The sequence below is a fragment of the Bombyx mori genome, chromosome 9, assembly GCF_030269925.1.
Source record: "Bombyx mori chromosome 9, ASM3026992v2".
In the NCBI taxonomy this organism is placed as follows: Eukaryota; Metazoa; Arthropoda; class Insecta; order Lepidoptera; family Bombycidae; genus Bombyx; species Bombyx mori.
The window spans coordinates 6,939,530-6,957,516 of NC_085115.1; the positions used below are offsets into that span (position 1 = coordinate 6,939,530).

Below are 17,987 nucleotides of genomic sequence, written 5' to 3' on the forward strand. Positions count from 1 at the left end.
GATCTCTTTCGGGACGACTGCTGGGGATCGCGCCGAACAGACATCGCGACTTCGCTTACATTCTCCTCCGTTCTTATAGACCTTGGACGCCCCGCAGGTTTTTCATTTAATGTCGAACCCGAAGACTCAAACTTTCTGACCCACGATCTGATCACACTTTCACTCGGACATTGGTTTAAATCATGTAAATTAAACTTAGAACGAAATAAACGCCGCGCAATAGTGCCCGAATCGCCATTTTTGTAATACGCTTTCACACAAAAAGCACGCTGCTCACCGGTAAAACGCTCCATGGCAACTGAATTTCCGAGAACCAAGGAACCTATCCCCACTACCCACACCCCGCTAACGCTTTCCTGTCGCGAGTAATGTGATTTTGAAATTCGCACGCCTTTCTGGCCCACCCTGTATAAGTACGGCTCGTGTTAGCGAACATTGCTCTTGCATAGGTGAGGACTGGACGTATGCAAGTTTGGTACAGTCACCTTCGAAGGGATAATTTACTTTGTTTGCAGATCATTGGACAGAGACAACCGAGTACGAATGCGGCTCGGTCATGTACGCATTATCTGAAGACGGAATGTCTTCCCTCTATCGAGGGTGAAACCTAAATATTTGCATTGGTGGTTGCAACGGTGGTTACGTCGGAGTCGCCGATGAATTAACGACTTCTTTCTGTACGTGTAATACTGTATGGAGTCTGGCAAACGAAAGTAGACATTCGAATTATTTGCAGACTTTTCATATGGCAGTGTTAGACAAAATGACAAATTCAATTTGTCAAAACAAGATTGCGTGTTGTTGGTGATTTGTTGTGACTTTGTTGAGCATTTTTCTAACTCAAAAATGAATAAAACTATTAAAAGGGGAGTGAGGGAGATGTTCTTTCGCATGATTTCTAAGTTTGAAGAAAAACAACAGGAGAAAGACGCTGTATTCAAACTGAAACAAGATTTCTTACGTGTTGTGTTGAGTTTCTTAGGTTATGACACTAAGATGTTGATACTTTGTTTAAAATCGTAATTATTGTTTATATTTTTACAAAACGATTTCTCTATTTTTATCGACATTCACTTTATATTACGTTAAATAGCTTCATAATAATGAATTATTGTTATCTAACATAGATTAATAAATGTTACATTGTAATTTTAACACAACTTGTTTTCTTTACAGAAAATCTGGTCGATGTAGATGATTAATCTGGTGACGAATTTTACAAGATTAGAAAACAAGTTCCTACGTTGAGAACTCTGTTAGTGGATTTAAGAGAAAGCATTGGATTTAATGTATGCAGGGAAACTCTTCGCCACTTATTATTTATTGTCCAATGGCTATGAATTTAAGAAAAATAAGAATGAGCGTTCATTGTTAATTGAACGTTATGACATATCTACCTGGAGCATAGACCTATATAGTAGGGACACGACATATTGTTCTATAAAACAATTGCATACGTACAATATAAATAGCACCCATTTTGAAGGCACACACATAAACATATATCTATCTCGTTCTTACTCAGCACTTTAACTCGCAGGAAAACAATATAACAGTATTTCAGTGCGTACATAAAATGAAACATGAATATACGTAAATGTCTCCGTCTCCGTCTAATGAGGCCGAAAATCCGCCATGTTGAGCGCACCAAATGTCATTGTCACGTCAGTTCGGCCGTCTGTTTTGGGTTGTACATTATTTATTGACTTTGATATCGATTTAATATGATTGATTATATAAAATTTCATATTTTATCATGCTTAAAACATACAAAAATAATAATTAAAACGTATTTTATAGGATCTCAAGAAAGTCGATGTCCCAAAACTTTTATCTATATATATATTTAAATTCATTATGGAGCCCTCATCCGAAAAATCGGACACCATTTTTCGGTCGGAATCTATTGATCATGACACTAATCATAAATACCTCTTTAGAATATGTCATCAAAACATGTTTAGACATTCTGTTTAGATATTTCGGGAAAAAGGCTACCGACAAAATTCGGAACTATTTAAATAAAATAGTTTTATTCCGCAGTGAGTAAAACACTATTGTAAATTCGTTAAATATTTAATAATTAAGTGATTTTAGAGAGGAAGTCACAAGGAATGACGTTTGTAATTAATGAATTAATGTTCTGTAGGTGTTTTTTTTTTCACGCGGTCCCTTGATAAGTTTACAATTTGAATCACTCTCAAGTGAAAGTGATTCAAATGGTGCGGCGCACCTTCCTTGAGGTGCGCTGCGGTAGTGTGTTACGGAGTCAGCAAAACAATTAAAATAGATTGTAATAGTCTAAGAAAAACACGTACTAAAATACGATAACATTTAGCACGCTAGAAATGGGCAGATGGCACTGTACTACGCCATATCTTTATGTTTTGCGACAAACGACAACTTTATAAAATCAGCGTAATAACTTTTAAAAATCATCATATCGTTTACTTGGCAAATTCGAAGGACGAACTTGTCTTAGATTTCATACATCTAAATCATATCATATTTGCACATAACAATATACTTACTTACTTCCCATTAAAGTATAAATTCTACAAATAAATAATACTCAACAATATTTAAAATAAAATGAGCCAAGAACGTTTATCGATAAAACCTGATAACATTGAAATCTTTTGTACAGCACTAAAACCGCCATGTTTTGTGGTCAGATGACGTCACAGTGGTACGAATTTTTTGTTGACGTTTCATTTGCATAGTTTTCCTACTTCAGTGACCTGGAGACATCGGTTTTTAAGAACAATGGCTTTGAAACGCAGAGAAGGAAAGTCAATAATTTATTTAGACGAGACTTATGTTCATAAAAACTACAAGCTCAAGAAGTCTTGGCAAAGCCCATTTACAAATGGTGCAATTGAAAATGTTTCGACAGGGAAAAGGTACATAATTGTACATGCTGGATCAGAGAAAGGCCATGTGCCAAACTCATTCTTTTGTCTTTAGCTCTAAATCGAAATTGGTGGACTACCACCACGACATGAATGCTGTAAACTTTAATAAATGGCTAAGAGAAAAGCTTATATCCAATTTAAATGAGCTGAGTGTAATAGAAATGGATAACGCCAATCACCATTCAATCATTGTAAATAAAGCTCCTACATCACAAAATCGCAAAAATGACTTAAGAGAATGGCTTACTTTGAATGATACTCCGTGTGAAGAATATCACACAAAAGCAGAGCTCCTGTGTTTTGTAAAACGAAACACACCAGAACCAGTATATGAAGCTGATGAATTTCTGAAGCAGAATGGGCATGAGGTACTACGTCTTCCCCCTACCACTGAGATTTAAACGCCATTGAGCTGGTATGGAGTTTGGCTAAAAGTAAAGTGGCAAATAAAAATATTGCCGAGGCGGAAGTGGAGTTAGAAGGGGCTATAAAAGAATCGTTTGAAACCATAACCCCCCGAGGAGTGGAAGAAAATTACTGATCATGTCATACATGTGGATAATAAATATAAAGAAAGGGACAGAATTACAGAAAATAACTTAGAAAGTATTATTATTAATGTAGGAAACAGTGATTCCAGTGAATAATAAATCTTTTCACATGGAAGTTTTAGGTTCAGATTTTGAATACGAAAGTGAATGAACCCAAATTATTATAGAATATAGTTTTTTTTTAAATCAGATTGCTACATAATACTTAATCTTATTTTTGATTCAGACGTAGTAAGCATTTTTTTCAAAATGTCACGTGTTTTTTTGATTTGGATTAATATAGGTCTACCCTACCCTCTTGGCATCAACCAGAGACGAAATCGAGGTGCTTCTTCGCCGGCTGGAGACTACAGCGTTGGATTTTGAACTTGCGATCAATCGTGATAAGACCAAAATGATGATCGTAGATCGTGCTAACATCAACCAACCGGAAGTCCAACATATAGCGGGATGCGAGGTAGTTAATAGCTAAGTATATCTAGGCTCCACTATCACCAACGCTGGAGGCTGCGAAGATGAGATCCGAAGACGTTGCGCCGTGACAAGATCCTCAGTTGAGAGGCTAACAAAAATTTGGAGAGACCGCAGAATAACCAAAAACACAAAAGTTCGTTTAATGAGATGCCTGGTCTTTCCAATCTTTCTGTATGGGGCTGAGACGTGGACGCTGAGGATGCAAGACCGTCGTAAGATTAACGCACTGGAAATGTGGTGTTGGAGACGTCTCCTCAGAATTCTGTGGACCGCGCACCGTACCAACATTTCGATCTTGAAAGAGCTCAACATCAAGGAGAGACTATCGTCAACAGTCCAATTACGAATCCTCAAGTTCTTCGGGCACATCACTCGTAATGAGGATTCCATTGAGCGGTTGGTGGTGCAAGGGAAAATCGAGGGCAAAAGATCTCGCGGACGATCTCCAACACGATGGACCGACCTCATAAAATCTGTTACTCACTCCAATATAAATGTTTGCTCTCACTCTGCGAAACATCGTGCCACATGGCGTCGCATCGCGAGAGCATCGGTATCGCAGGATCCGACTGATGCATGACCACGACCACTCTGTCAAGAGTGTACGAATAGGAAGAATATAGGTAGTGATTTAAAAATTCGATTTTACGCGATTGGCGCTAGCCATTTTAATATTATTATTTTTAACTTAGCCTAACCTAAACCACTGGTGGGCAAAGGCTTCCCCTGAATCCTTCTGGGAACTTGAATTTATAGCAATCGTAATTACCAAAATTTTAGTGGTAAGTTCTTTTGATAAGAGGCTACCTAGGTAGGTTAGTACTACTACTACCGCAGTATTGATTTATTTCGTAGACTTATTCCCATTCTTGGACCTGTCCACATGCAGTCAATTAGTAGTGTACAAATAATACTATTTTTCAGCAAAAACAAATTATTTTATATTATAAAGTATCAAATTAGGTTTTTCCAGGTATGTCATACTAATTTTGGGGCTGCTACACTGATATTTTTTAAATTTGCCGCGCTTTTTCAGTACTTTCATTCGCCAGACTCTACAACGAAATACATAAATACATAGACCTATATAGTATATAAATATCTACCGTTTTAGTATATTGTCTGTTTTTTTTTAGGTATTTTATAACGTGGTAACTAAGACCTTTAAGTCATGTCTGATGAATGAAATATAATCTCAGAAAAATGGTGGTCATTTACTGAGATTTTTTCAGTGGACTTTTTGGAGGATCCCGAGAAGTTACGTCCAGCGGCTTTGTTTCATTTTCCCACATTTGTGCACTTTCACAGATATTAAACAGTTAATAAACCACCATTATTACACATTTAGACCCGAAGAAACACTAAATAGACAAAATAAAACAAATCACACAACTTCACTCCTCATTGTTGAAATTTGTGGAAGTTTCAATATTTTTTTGATCTACATATGAAATAATTAGACAGTATAAATGCACTTATAAACAAAACGCTAGTAAATATAGCCATTGCCAGCTGACTGACAAAACCGGCGCATGCGCAATGTAGGCGTGAGGTGATGGTTTGCTAGTTATAAAATAATTAATAATTGAGAATTTAATTGTTTTTATAATCGAACAATCACCAATAGTCGTCAAACAAACGATAATTGATCAAAATTAATTAATCTCAGCGATAAAAATAAAGATATCTAGTAAGGAGGGGAAACCTACCAGTGATCATTTGTTTAATTAATAATAATTAAATAAATGACGAACAAACAGTATTCGAACACTAACGAACAAACGACGAACAAATAGTTAAAAATAACAAAAATCCGAAAATCAAAAAAAGGGGGGCCAAATTTACAGAGCCCTACTTTAAGTGAGGTCTGTCTATAGTTTAGATAAACTAGTTTATGTATCTCCAAATCATATTATGTGTATTATCTATGCGTATCTCTTTTAAATTTAAAAGTTAGGCAGGCCACCAAAACGCAAATCACAATAATATTAATAAAGGTTATGTAGGTACCTACATTTTTAAAATGTAAGTAAACAGGTACCGTAAAATGGGGCGATTAGGGACAAATTCCAACTTTATGAGCAATTTTAAGGTAGTTGTTGATGTATATAATGCTATATCAGGATCAAAATGATTGAGTCTTGGGGGCATCTTTGTTGTCTAATTTAAAATTATGCAAGAAGCATTCCAGTTTAAGCAAAAAATGCAAAAATAGGTGTAATCCCTATTTACCCGAAAATGCGGTTAATTGGGACGAAATGAGAAATTTGCTAGGGTTGGCACTAATTTTATTTTTATATATAGTTTTAATTAATTTATTTATTTAGTTGCACCATCAAAGTGATCATCAATCAATCATTCAATCAGTGATCATCATCAAAAAAAATTGAAAAACTGACAAAAGTACATGGCAGACATCACCTCAATTATAGGTGCAATCGATAGTGCAGTAACAACAAAATATATAAGTATATGTACATATATATATATATATATATTTATACATATATAGTGGGCTTTCTTAGAAACGGTTTATATTTCTCCGTTCTTGGTAAGTACTTAGGGGCTCATATTTCTATCTGGGTTAAGAGATTAGGTGTGTCGGTTATTCCATGGATTAATCAGATGAATACCCCCACTCTGAACAAATATTAAATATTTTATTATGTATTACTTAGACATTTTTGTCCACCTTGAGATTTCATTGATCTTGTTACATGTCTCTGCAAAATCGACTTACTTATATTAAATTGCTTATCTATTTCAACTAAAGACTTATTCCCAATTTCGCTTCGATAAACCAGATTTTTACCAACAAATTAAAAAAATATTGTTATAACTACATAGACATCCCTACAAACCTGTACCTATTTATACTTAGGTCGTTTCCATTTCACGTATGCTCATCCCAATTGACCCCTTTTTCGTTGTTATTTATACCTAAGACGTCCCCAATATCCCCAAAAACAACAGATTTTTACATGTATTTTTATTTAATCAAATACATTAAAACCAATAACAACTGAGACTTACCTTTAATATATATGGTGGTTCAAACACTAAATAACGTTTATAAATCATAGTCGTCTTCTATCATTATCAAATAAATAAAAGAGAGCAAAGTTTCTAGCACTAAAATAATTACCACCACAGGAAGTTAATTTGAAACGCGATTTTTTATAAGTTAGCAGCTATTATCATGCATATTCAGAGTTGTTTTGTGAACTTTCAACATTCTACTATTAAACTACAAAAAAATGGAAGATTTTGCAACGAATATAAAACTTATATTGAGCGTCGAAAGATTTTCCCGGTTTTTTCCCGATTCGCCTTTCAATCCCTAATCGCCCCATTTTACCGGTAATTAATTAAAAATCTTATGTACGTCCTGAATCAGTTCAGGAAGATAACATTTATCTAACTGATTAGTAGTTGGGATCAGCTTAATACATTTATAAAATTGGTGGCTAATTGCACATTTCTAGATCGATAAAATTCAGTAAATATGACTGCGAAAAGTGAGAAAACAAAATTAAGAGTTGAAACAAAAGAAGGTCCTATTTGTGGATACAAAGAGACTACCAATGAAGGCACATACTGTAAATTTAAAGGCATTCCATATGCAAAACCACCTGTCGGACATCTACGATTCTTGGTAAGTTAGCTCAACTTCATTCAAAAAAGTGAAATCTTCATATTGTAAAAAATAATTGAATTACATATTACAAATATTGTGTTCTATTCCTCTTTGTTTCCATTTAATCCTTTTGGTACATAGTTATTGCTTAATTCTATCATTATGATTAGATATAAAACTTAATCAAACAATGCAACCAACTACTTTAACAAATAGAATGAAAGGTAGTATCAAAACAATACTATCTTCTAACTCTGTAATTGAAACTAATTTTCAATTGATCCATAATGAAGAAAATTGAAAGCATTTAAAATAGTAAGCAAATTAATATAAATACAAGTAAACTATTAAAAAGCAGTTTCAATAATATCTAATACTGCCAAAAACATAAGAAAATACTATAAATCTCTTAATCTGTTATCATGAACATATAAAGGTAAACTGCCAGTACCATACTTAGGAGTATGCCATATAGACTGCAAAATGCAATTATATAATTGCTATCAAAGTTTTACTTCATAAATTAGGATTAATCAAATTCAATGTGTCAGTAGGCTGAATGAGTTTGATGAATCTGTAAAAAAAGAATTGTTCCTTAAGTTGCTTTATTGGCCAATGTGTGTCTAACTCAGTATTCAATACAATACAAAATATATTTTTTAAGATTCTACAGCTGACTTGTACTTTTCTGTTTATTTTTGTTTTATTTCCCCACTATTGAAGCTAACTTTTTCATTAATATCACTCATATTTAAGTACATACCATATCTAAAGTGTCTTTGTGAAGTTATTACTGCCCATGAAAGACCCTAATTTTTCGTTTCGTTCGTCTTAGAGGCCACTTGTCATGTATTTAGATTTCTATTAATTTCTAGGAAGTAACAAAATAAACATAATTATACTGGTCTTAATTATTAAATTATATTATATATCTTATTAAATTATACTGTGCTTAGCAAGATAGATGAAGATATTAAAAGTAAAAGGATCTGGTATTCATTTTTGTGTGTTTGATTTACATCAATTAATGTTTTTAACTATCGTCAGATCCTTTATGTCATATGTTAGATCAACAGTAGTAATGCTTTATTCTCAACTTACAAAATTATATTAAAAAAATGCATGGGGTATGTCATGACTGTAATTAAATTTGTGCAAACAGGGCAATACCTAACATGATTATTTACTAGTACGTGGGAATGAGGCGTTCGCTTCCTGGCCTTTTCATTTTTCATTATTATTATTTTTTTTATTTTTTTTCTTGACTTGTATTTTCTTTCATTGTAAACATTTTTACTTATTTAAAAAAAAAAATTTTTTTGAGATAAAACAAAAAACAAAAAAAGCCAGCTGAGTTTGTTTCTTCGGTTCTTCTCAGGACTGTGGCTTTTTTTGAAACCGGTGGTAGAGTTAATATTGTTATTTATATTTTGACATTCAACAAGTGTGTTATACTGACATCTAAGTTGAAATAAATTATTTTGAATTTGAAAGAACAGCCCCTGTAGCAATTACAAGCTATTGCTGTGTAATTTTTCAGGAACTGTTCTTGAGTATTTCTCTTCATCATAGCCTTGAAGCTTACCTGGGAGAATTTCGGTCAGGTATGTTATGCTGTAGAGGAAATATAATATGGTTGAAAACACCACCATACTATATGCTATTTATATATTTGAAATTTACAAGCTATGCCTTATAAAAGTTATGAATTCAATATTTCATTACGGAGAAACATTTAAATCAGTCTTAAGGAATGAACAATAATGGTCAACTAATTAGAAACAACAACAAAAAAGTATAAAAAACAATATTAATTAAATATTAGTAATTAGTATCATTATTTACAAAATAGCAACTATCCTTCTTCTTAATCGCATACTTCTGATACGCATACGCATATTGCTGAAGCCCTTCGTGGCTCTTTGTACCATCAACTTCTATTTCCTTCTGTTTTCGGCTTCTCTCAGGTCTGTCGCAACAGAGTCCAGTGAGCGCAGTTATCTCATCTGACCAACAGTTTGGTGACCGGCCGGCACACAGTGGGTCGATTCTGTGATTTTAGTGACTTAGGGACCAACTTTGTTTTTTTATAAATTTTTTTATGTAGATAGATAGAGCTCGTTAATCTCAATAATAATTGTTTTGAGCAAAAATTACAAAAACTTTATAGTTTGGTCAGAAAAATGTGTTTTGTGATTTTTTTGTATGGAGCGGGTCACATTAAATTAAATTCCTGCTAAGTACCGCGAGGTCCCGCTTTGAAACTTTATTTTCCTTATACCTTGTCTAGTCTACTATCATTTGATGCTATGAACATGTGCATAAAGTTGCAACTCTGCCAAATAAATGGATCGAAAAAAATTAATAAATACATAGAATAAAAACCTTTATATTTTTTTTCGTAAGTGCTTTTAAGTTAAATTTGATATGGATTAGTAAGTAAAAGCACGTAATGATACCCATAATTACATAATACCTAACAACAATACATTTAATAGGTCTCTAATTATGCAATCTCTCCAAATATTATATATTTTGTTTCACCTTTCGATCTTTGGGTCAGAAGACGAAAGAAGATTCTGTAAAATATCCTCATTAGTCGACGTTCTACTTCTCATTCTTGAATAACATCTCTCTGTATATTTCCGAAAATCTTTATTGCGAGCTTCCGCTGCCTCTTCCGAGAGTTTACTTATACGAATGGCACCAAAGTTCTTCATTATTATATATCACTGCCATGTGCCAACAATTTATGGATACTGGAAGGCATATATAATACCAGGGATATACATTAACATACAATTCTGCAGTATATCTAAAAAATTCCGAAAAATTGGAAACGCGCTCTCCAGATGCAACAGAGTGAAGAATCACGTGAAGCCTCTCTATTAAATCTTTATGTATTCCTGTTATGCGGGCTGTTTCTTCTGCAACCCTGAAAAATCTTCTGGCAGTATTGCCATCATTGGTTGTTCCTACTCCTTGCTTGACAACATCTATAAGTAAACCGCATTCCTTTTTAAACGCTTGCTGTATAGCGCTCTTTCTGATTGATATTTTTTCTTTGTCATCCCCCCTTGCAACCCCGTTTCTAAGTCCAAACGATAAGACGCAAACAAAAAAGTGTCATATAAAAAATAATCTCACAGGAAACTACATACGATGAAAAAATTGTGAAGTAATAAAATTATATTTACCGATATGAAGTAAGCACTCCATGCATCTTATCCAGGCATGTAAAGATGGCATTCCATACTGGAATATTTCTTCATTATTTTCTCTTTGATAAGCAAGTCACTCCAAAAAACTCTGACGGTTTTGCTTTGCAAATATCACAGACAGCAGAAAATGTTTCTGAAAAATATGAGGTTATTTTGCCGTCTATCATCATCATGTGCAATTGATGCTTAACTTCAACTTGTTTGATTTTTGATGGCTGAAGTCTTTCTATTTCTTCTGTTATGCTAGCTTTTATGATTGTCACTGTTGACTGCGTTTCTTTTGTAAATTTAAACATTATTGGACGGCAATAAAATGTTGATGAGGTCGTTTTCCCAAACAACTGTTCCATCAAATTTCTGAAGCCTTATAGGAACTAGACTGACCATGAAAATAGATGAATCATCAAACTCTGTTTCAGTTTTTTGTTTATAATTACTTTGACCTGGGGCTCTATCAAAGCCTATTTGCTTATAAGCAGTAGCTCTCTTGCAGAGTCCAAATCCGAAGTAATCACATCTAAAAGCCTATATAGCGCCAAGTTTAGTAATGCTTGCATTTTAATAGCAGCTCCTTCTTCAGTAATAATTTTCTTGCTTAATTTTATATTAGGAAGGGTATAAATCAGACCTATTTTCACTTGCTGCTTCTCTTAGGTTTATATACTGCCACTTAATTTAAGTGAAACTAATATTGCCTTATCGGGAGAATATGTACTACTTTTCACTTTACTTGTAATTAAATACTCATTAACTTTTTCTAGATCTTCGGGGTGATTTGACAAGTGGTTCATTATTTCTCCTACATCTTCATTTCTAGTGTTTCTCAAACTAGTAATTGTAGTAGCTTTCATTTCATCCGGGGATAACGAAAGCGATTGGTAAATTTGTTCAATGCGTCTTCGTTTTTGCCTGGATCCCAATTCTTCAAAAGGTTTTCGAGGTGCAAAAATAGATGTCGAGGCTTCTGTAGTACATTTGAGGGTGGTACATTTTCAACATCTTCAGTATTAGAAATTTCGAGCCTTTCATGTGCAGTGTTGATAGCTTCAGGTATCATTCCTTCGGGCCAGTTTATTGCACATTCTAACCAATCACATTTTTTTCTTACAAACTGTGCTAACATGCGACTACTTCGTTTCCATATTGCACTTATATTTGAACAAAATTGCGTACTGAATTTTTGGAGCTCAACATTTTTCTCTTCGGTCACGTTTATTTGATTTTGTAGGAATTGAAAGAGTTTTTTATTATCAGACAGCCACTGTAGTTGCTCTCTTAAAATCATAAATAATCCTAAATTGTTAACAAAATTATCAATTATAACTGAAACAGCAAGATCACAACGACAATCACGAGATGTTAGTAGTAGTACGAATAAACGAACACTAGTTAGTATATAATAAACATGGTCACTTTATACTTCCAGAGACAAACAAATGTTTACTATATTTTCTACTACCCAGTAATGGCTACTTAACTAATTATCCTCATTAAATAATGTTAACTATCTTAATAATTAGAGAGATTGCTTAATTAGAGACCTACTAAATGTATTGTTGTTAGGTATTATGTAATTATGGGTATCATTACGTGCTTTTACTTACTAATCCATATCAAATTTAACTTAAAAGCACTTACGAAAAAAAAAATAAAGGTTTTTATTCTATGTATTTATTAATTTTTTTCGATCCATTTATTTGGCAGAGTTGCAACTTTATGCACATGTTCATAGCATCAAATGATAGTAGACTAGACAAGGTATAAGGAAAATAAAGTTTCAAAGCGGGACCTCGCGGTACTTAGCAGGAATTTAATTTAATGTGACCCGCTCCATACAAAAAAATCACAAAACACATTTTTCTGACCAAACTATAAAGTTTTTGTAATTTTTGCCCAAAACAATTATTATTGAGATTAACGAGCTCTATCTATCTACATAAAAAAATTTATAAAAAAACAAAGTTGGTCCCTAAGTCACTAAAATCACAGTATCGACCCACTGTGCTGCAGGTCTTTTCCCTTCTACCTACAATCTATCCACAGCCTACAAATAATAAATAAATAAATAAAGCCCTTTATTCCATGCAATTACTTTTTTTTTTAGTATATTTTTTTATTATATGCATGGACCCCTCTCAGGTAAAGGCCTCCTCCAAAGATTTCCATTTTGTTTTGTCTTTGGCGACATAAATCCAGTGGGTCCAGAAACTTTTCTTATGTCGTCCTCCCAACGCGTGTACGGTCTACCGACGCGCCGCTTGCCTTGTGGACCGTCTCATGCAGTTACTTTAGATGTCCATCTCCCATCCTCGAGTCGTGCTACATGGTCAGCCCACTTAAACTTCAATCTTTGAGCATATTTGAGAGCGTCCACTGTTTTGGTTATGCTTCTTATCTTTTTATGACGAATTCTGTGTATTTCTTATGTTGAGCATGCTGCGTTCCATTCCCCTCTGGCACATTATTAATTTATTTTTTATGTTACACGTAAATGTCTACCTCTGGCAACCGTATGTAAGACACGGCAATATACAAGTGTCCATAATTTTCTTTTTCACTTCTGTTGGAATGTTACTTTTCATTACTTCTCTGTAACTCCAGAACTTATTCCACGTAATTATTGTTCCGCGCTCCACCTCTAGTTCATTGCTATTGTTATCCAGTGTTATCTGCTTTCCTAAGTAGATACATTGTTCCACGTACTGTATTTTTGTATGTATGTATGTAATATATTTATTCATAAAAAGTTACACTTACATTCAAAACATGCCCCGCAAAACTGCTTACGCAGTTTGACTGCAGGTAACTCGCTTTATACAAACATAGCGTATAAACCATTCAACTAGCTTATACTATAATAACACAATTAATTTACGTAAATGGTTACAACGTATTTAACAAATGTTTTTTTAATAAGCTTTTAAGTTTAGCAAGTATAGGCTCACGTCTTATGTCCTCGGGTAAACTATTGAGTAAGAATGGAACACGTTTTTTTAACGTTCTATCTCCATAGTAATTTTTTACCATGGGTAACCTGGGACCTTGTGCCAGTTTTATGTTGCACCAAGTTAGTTAAACGATCCTGTTTACTACGATTGGTTTGTGTTCTAGTGAGATGGTTCTTCTACTCTGCATGCGCTCTAAGTTACCACCGGTTTCAGATAGATACTTTTATTTTTGTCCATTTTGAACAAAATAAAATTCAGATTAAATTTTAAATTGCTGCCAAAATATTAGAAAAAGCCAAGAAAGAAATGTTATTCTCTAATTTAAAAAAAAGAACGAGCTATGGATGCTTAAAATGTTTCTAATTAGGCGTCACAAGCGGCCAGAAACAGAAAATAAGCCTCGAAGGTCAAATATCTAGGCGTCACCCTCGACAGAGGGATGACATTTCGACCCAACATCAAAACGGTACGCGACCGTGCCACCTACATATTAGGACGCGTCTATCCTACGATTTGCAAGCGAAGTAAATTGTCCTTTCGTAATAAGGTGACAAAAGGCTCTACAAAACTTACACACGCCCCGCCATGACCTATGCAAGCGTAGTGTTCGCTCACGCGGCTCGCATCAACTTGAAACCCCTTCAAGTCATTCAATCCCGTATTTGCAGGATAGCCGTCGGAGCATCATGGTTCCTAAAGAACGTAGATCTCAATGACGACCTAGAGCTTGACTCAATCACTAAGTAACATTCGGCATCATTGCGCCATTCTGAGAAGGCGGCACGACATGAAAACCCTCTTGTCGTGGCCGTCGGTAATTACATACCTGATCCTGTGGACTGAATGGTAAACAGTCGACCTTGCCCTAAACACGTCATTACGGATCCTCCCGATCCATTAATGGTGCTTTTAGTTACCTCAAGCACCGGTCACCGACGAAGGGCTCGACGAGTAAATTAACCCATAGACACAGCCCACTGAGTTTCTCGCCGGATCTTCTCAGTGGGTCGCGTTTCCGATCCGTTGGTAGATTCTGCGAAGCACTGCTCTTGCTAAGGCCCCTCCCGATAAACACTCCCGGTTTGAGCTCCGTGAGCTCACCTACACGTCAAGGAGAAACTGAAATAGCCTCTCAAGGCTATCAGCTTGGTAGGAAAAGAAAAGAGAAAATGAACTCCTACATGTGTAAGACTCATTTAATAATTAAAAGTAAGGTATGTTTTATATCTTATGCATTTAATTAGTGTTTTTATTTGAGTGGCTACATTAATGCATGATTATTAATCACTAGCTTTTGCTCGCGACTTCGTCCGCGTGGAATAGTTACTTTGGCATAAAGCTAAATTTTACCCACCATTTACGTATCATTTACGTATTAAGTCAAAATATTTTTGAATAATAGAATGTTAAGGAGCTATTAAGGTAGCAAAATCACGCTTTTTAACCGACTTCAAAAGAGGAGGCTATCAATTCGACCACCATTTTTTATTTATGTATGTTCACCGATTTGTCGAGTATGCTTGAACCGATTCTGATAATTATCTTTTCTGTTTTTTGTTCGAAAGGGTAGACTTCCCGAATGGTCACAAATGATTCTTTATTTAAGAACAAATTTAGTTAGCATAAAAAACGTTATAGTGGGCCAACCTTAAAATATAGACATGTTGTCGCGGACATTTTTGATAGAACTTTTAAAGGGCGACAATTTTGTCATACATTATTTTAGCGAAACTTTAACCGTTTCCGCAGCGCACGCAAAATACAACGATTTTGAAACATTCTTTATTGGTGCTCCACTTGTATTGATCTTAACGTGATGTCATATAGCCTATCCTATATAGCCTTCCTCAATAAATGATCTATTTGATACTGAAAGAATTTTTCAAATCGGACCAGTAGTTCGAGATTAGCACGTTCAAACAAACTCTTCATCTTTATAATATTAGCATAGATTGAATGTGTATTTTATTACGAACATTTGTACGTTGAAGTTATACTTTCTAATTATAATAACAACTACTGTATATACCGTATATAAAGGTGGCAATTTCGAAACACCTTATAGGTACTGCAGCATTGAAGATCTCGCCGAATATACTTATTCAGAGTTATAGTTTGCGTAATTACTGGTGGTAGGACCTCTTGTGAGTCTGCATGGGTAGGTACCACCACCCTGCCTATTTCTGCCGTGAAGCAGTAATGCGTTTCGGTTTGAAGGGTGGGGCAGCCGTTGTAACTATACTGAGACCTTAGAACTGATATCTCAAGGTGGGTGGCGCATTTACGTTGTAGGTGGCTATGGGCTTCAGTAACCACTTAACACCAGGTGGGCTGTGAGCTCGTCCACCCATCTAAGCAATAAAAAAAAAAGTTTATGATTGACGAGCCAATGATACTGTCGACAAATTGCCAGTCTGTAGTCTCAACCCAGTTAAATTTCAATGTGACCCTTACTATGGCACAGAAGTAACACAATAAATTGATATTAATTGACTTAATAAAGGACAAAACCCTTCATACACGCTCTCAGGTTGAGCCCCGTGAGCTCACCTACCAGCCATAGCGTAGCTGGAATAGCTCCTTAGGCTACTAGTGAATTGATAGAAAAAAAAACATTAACACGTGTTATGTTATGAAAACAAAGATAGCAGTACTGGGGCATCAACATTTGTAAACACAAGATGAGAGCAAGAATTTGAAACATAGGAGAACTAAAAATAATTTAAGATATTTTCAATTTTCCAATTTACTCCCAATGCGCATCGTGCCTTAAACATTTTTGATTATTTTCAAAACCATTTGTTACAAATTCAATAAATTTTCGGGCAGTCGCACAGTGCAAATAGTGTCCGGTTGGATGCTATGCGGGCCACAGTTCTTCGAAAAGTGGTTAGCAGGTAGCCCAATCACAGTGCGCCTAGATATAAATTTTACGATAAAATTTCTACTTGCAGTCAGCCGGCTGACTACATTGTGGGTAACCGCGTAGTATGTATGGGCCCCTAAAGCTAGGAATAAGTAATTGATGAGCAATACATTAGAAAAGTATCACGAAATCACAGCTGAATTTATTCACACAAACTGTCCGAGTAGGTAGTGTGACAGTGGATATGCCAAAACACAAAATTTTCAAATTTTACTTTAATCCTTGTGTTAAGATCTAAATTATATTAATAGATCACTTCAGAGATTCGATGATTCATCCAGGCATGCGTCCACTCACATGATTGATCATGGCAAGATCATATGACTACAAGGGAAGAAGGCACTATGACAAAAAGGCGTAAAATACGTACATACTTAAATGTTATAGGTAAAAAATAATTGAAAATTTTGTATTAAAAGCTATTGATTAGATTCCTTGGAAAATAATAATTTTAATGTGTTACATAAAGATCCGAAACGTCAGAATTTTAATGAGTAAAAATTTAAACTTGATAAACATATAGTGAGAAAAGATTTTCCTTCGTATTTTTTCGGAAAAGTTCGTATTTATCGTGCTCTCTCAAATAGCTTCAATACCCATCTTTGAGCCGTAGGGGTAAGTCGCATCAGCAGACCAATGTATATATATGTATATGTCGCATCCGGGTCAATAGTTCGGAATATCAACGATACACAAACGTCAAAGTGACAGAATGACCGTGTCGTGGATAACGACTTTTAGTAATATTAAGACGGTGGTTTTGATTATCATTTTAAATGATGAAATGTTGTTTTGATAAATATCACAAAATGAAGGGTAGACTCCGTAACGCCACAGTATAAAATGGCGGTACGTGGACAGAGTCGTAGCATTCCGTGTCAGACAGTCATTCCGTCCGTCTCAGTCAGTGAGTCTCTGGCAGTCAGTCAGTCAGTCAGTCAGTCGGTCTGTCGGTATGTACAACGAAACTGTCGGTTTATCCTTTCATTGTGAAAGTTGTGTGTGTTGAGTTTCAATAGTTATTATTGAAAAGTTTTATTGACTAAACTGAGTTCAATCGAATACGAGTGATGACGGAAACTACCGCTTAGCCATCCCTGGCCCCGCCGCCGACATACAAATATATAGAGAGTGGATAATACACAATTCAAATATTCGCTATAGTTTTAATCATATTTTCAGATTACTTATAAAAATGTTCTATAGCCATGCGGAAACCTCGAAAACTGTTAAAAAATCCAGGCCATGGAATTATATTTAACATTTACCTGTACTTCATATCGGAAAACAGCAAATTCAAAAATAGCAACAACTC

General features: G+C 34.9%; 1 protein-coding gene across 2 annotated transcripts in view; it reads left to right on the forward strand.

The window, feature by feature from the left end:
• The first annotated feature begins 765 nt into the window (after positions 1–765).
• The window catches only part of LOC101739216 (juvenile hormone esterase), a 30,657-nt gene continuing 13,435 nt past the window's right edge, over positions 766–17,987 (forward strand). Inside the window, exons 1-3 of one of the 2 annotated variants that reach the window (XM_062670082.1) lie at positions 766–982; positions 1,177–1,289; positions 7,426–7,595. In XM_062670082.1, the coding sequence (XP_062526066.1) occupies positions 7,446–7,595 (150 nt within the window). In that variant the 5' untranslated portion in view covers positions 766–982; positions 1,177–1,289; positions 7,426–7,445. Of the gene's footprint in view, positions 983–1,176; positions 1,290–7,051; positions 7,301–7,425; positions 7,596–17,987 lie in introns of those variants that run through there. The other variant, XM_038012983.2, reaches the window with a different exon arrangement.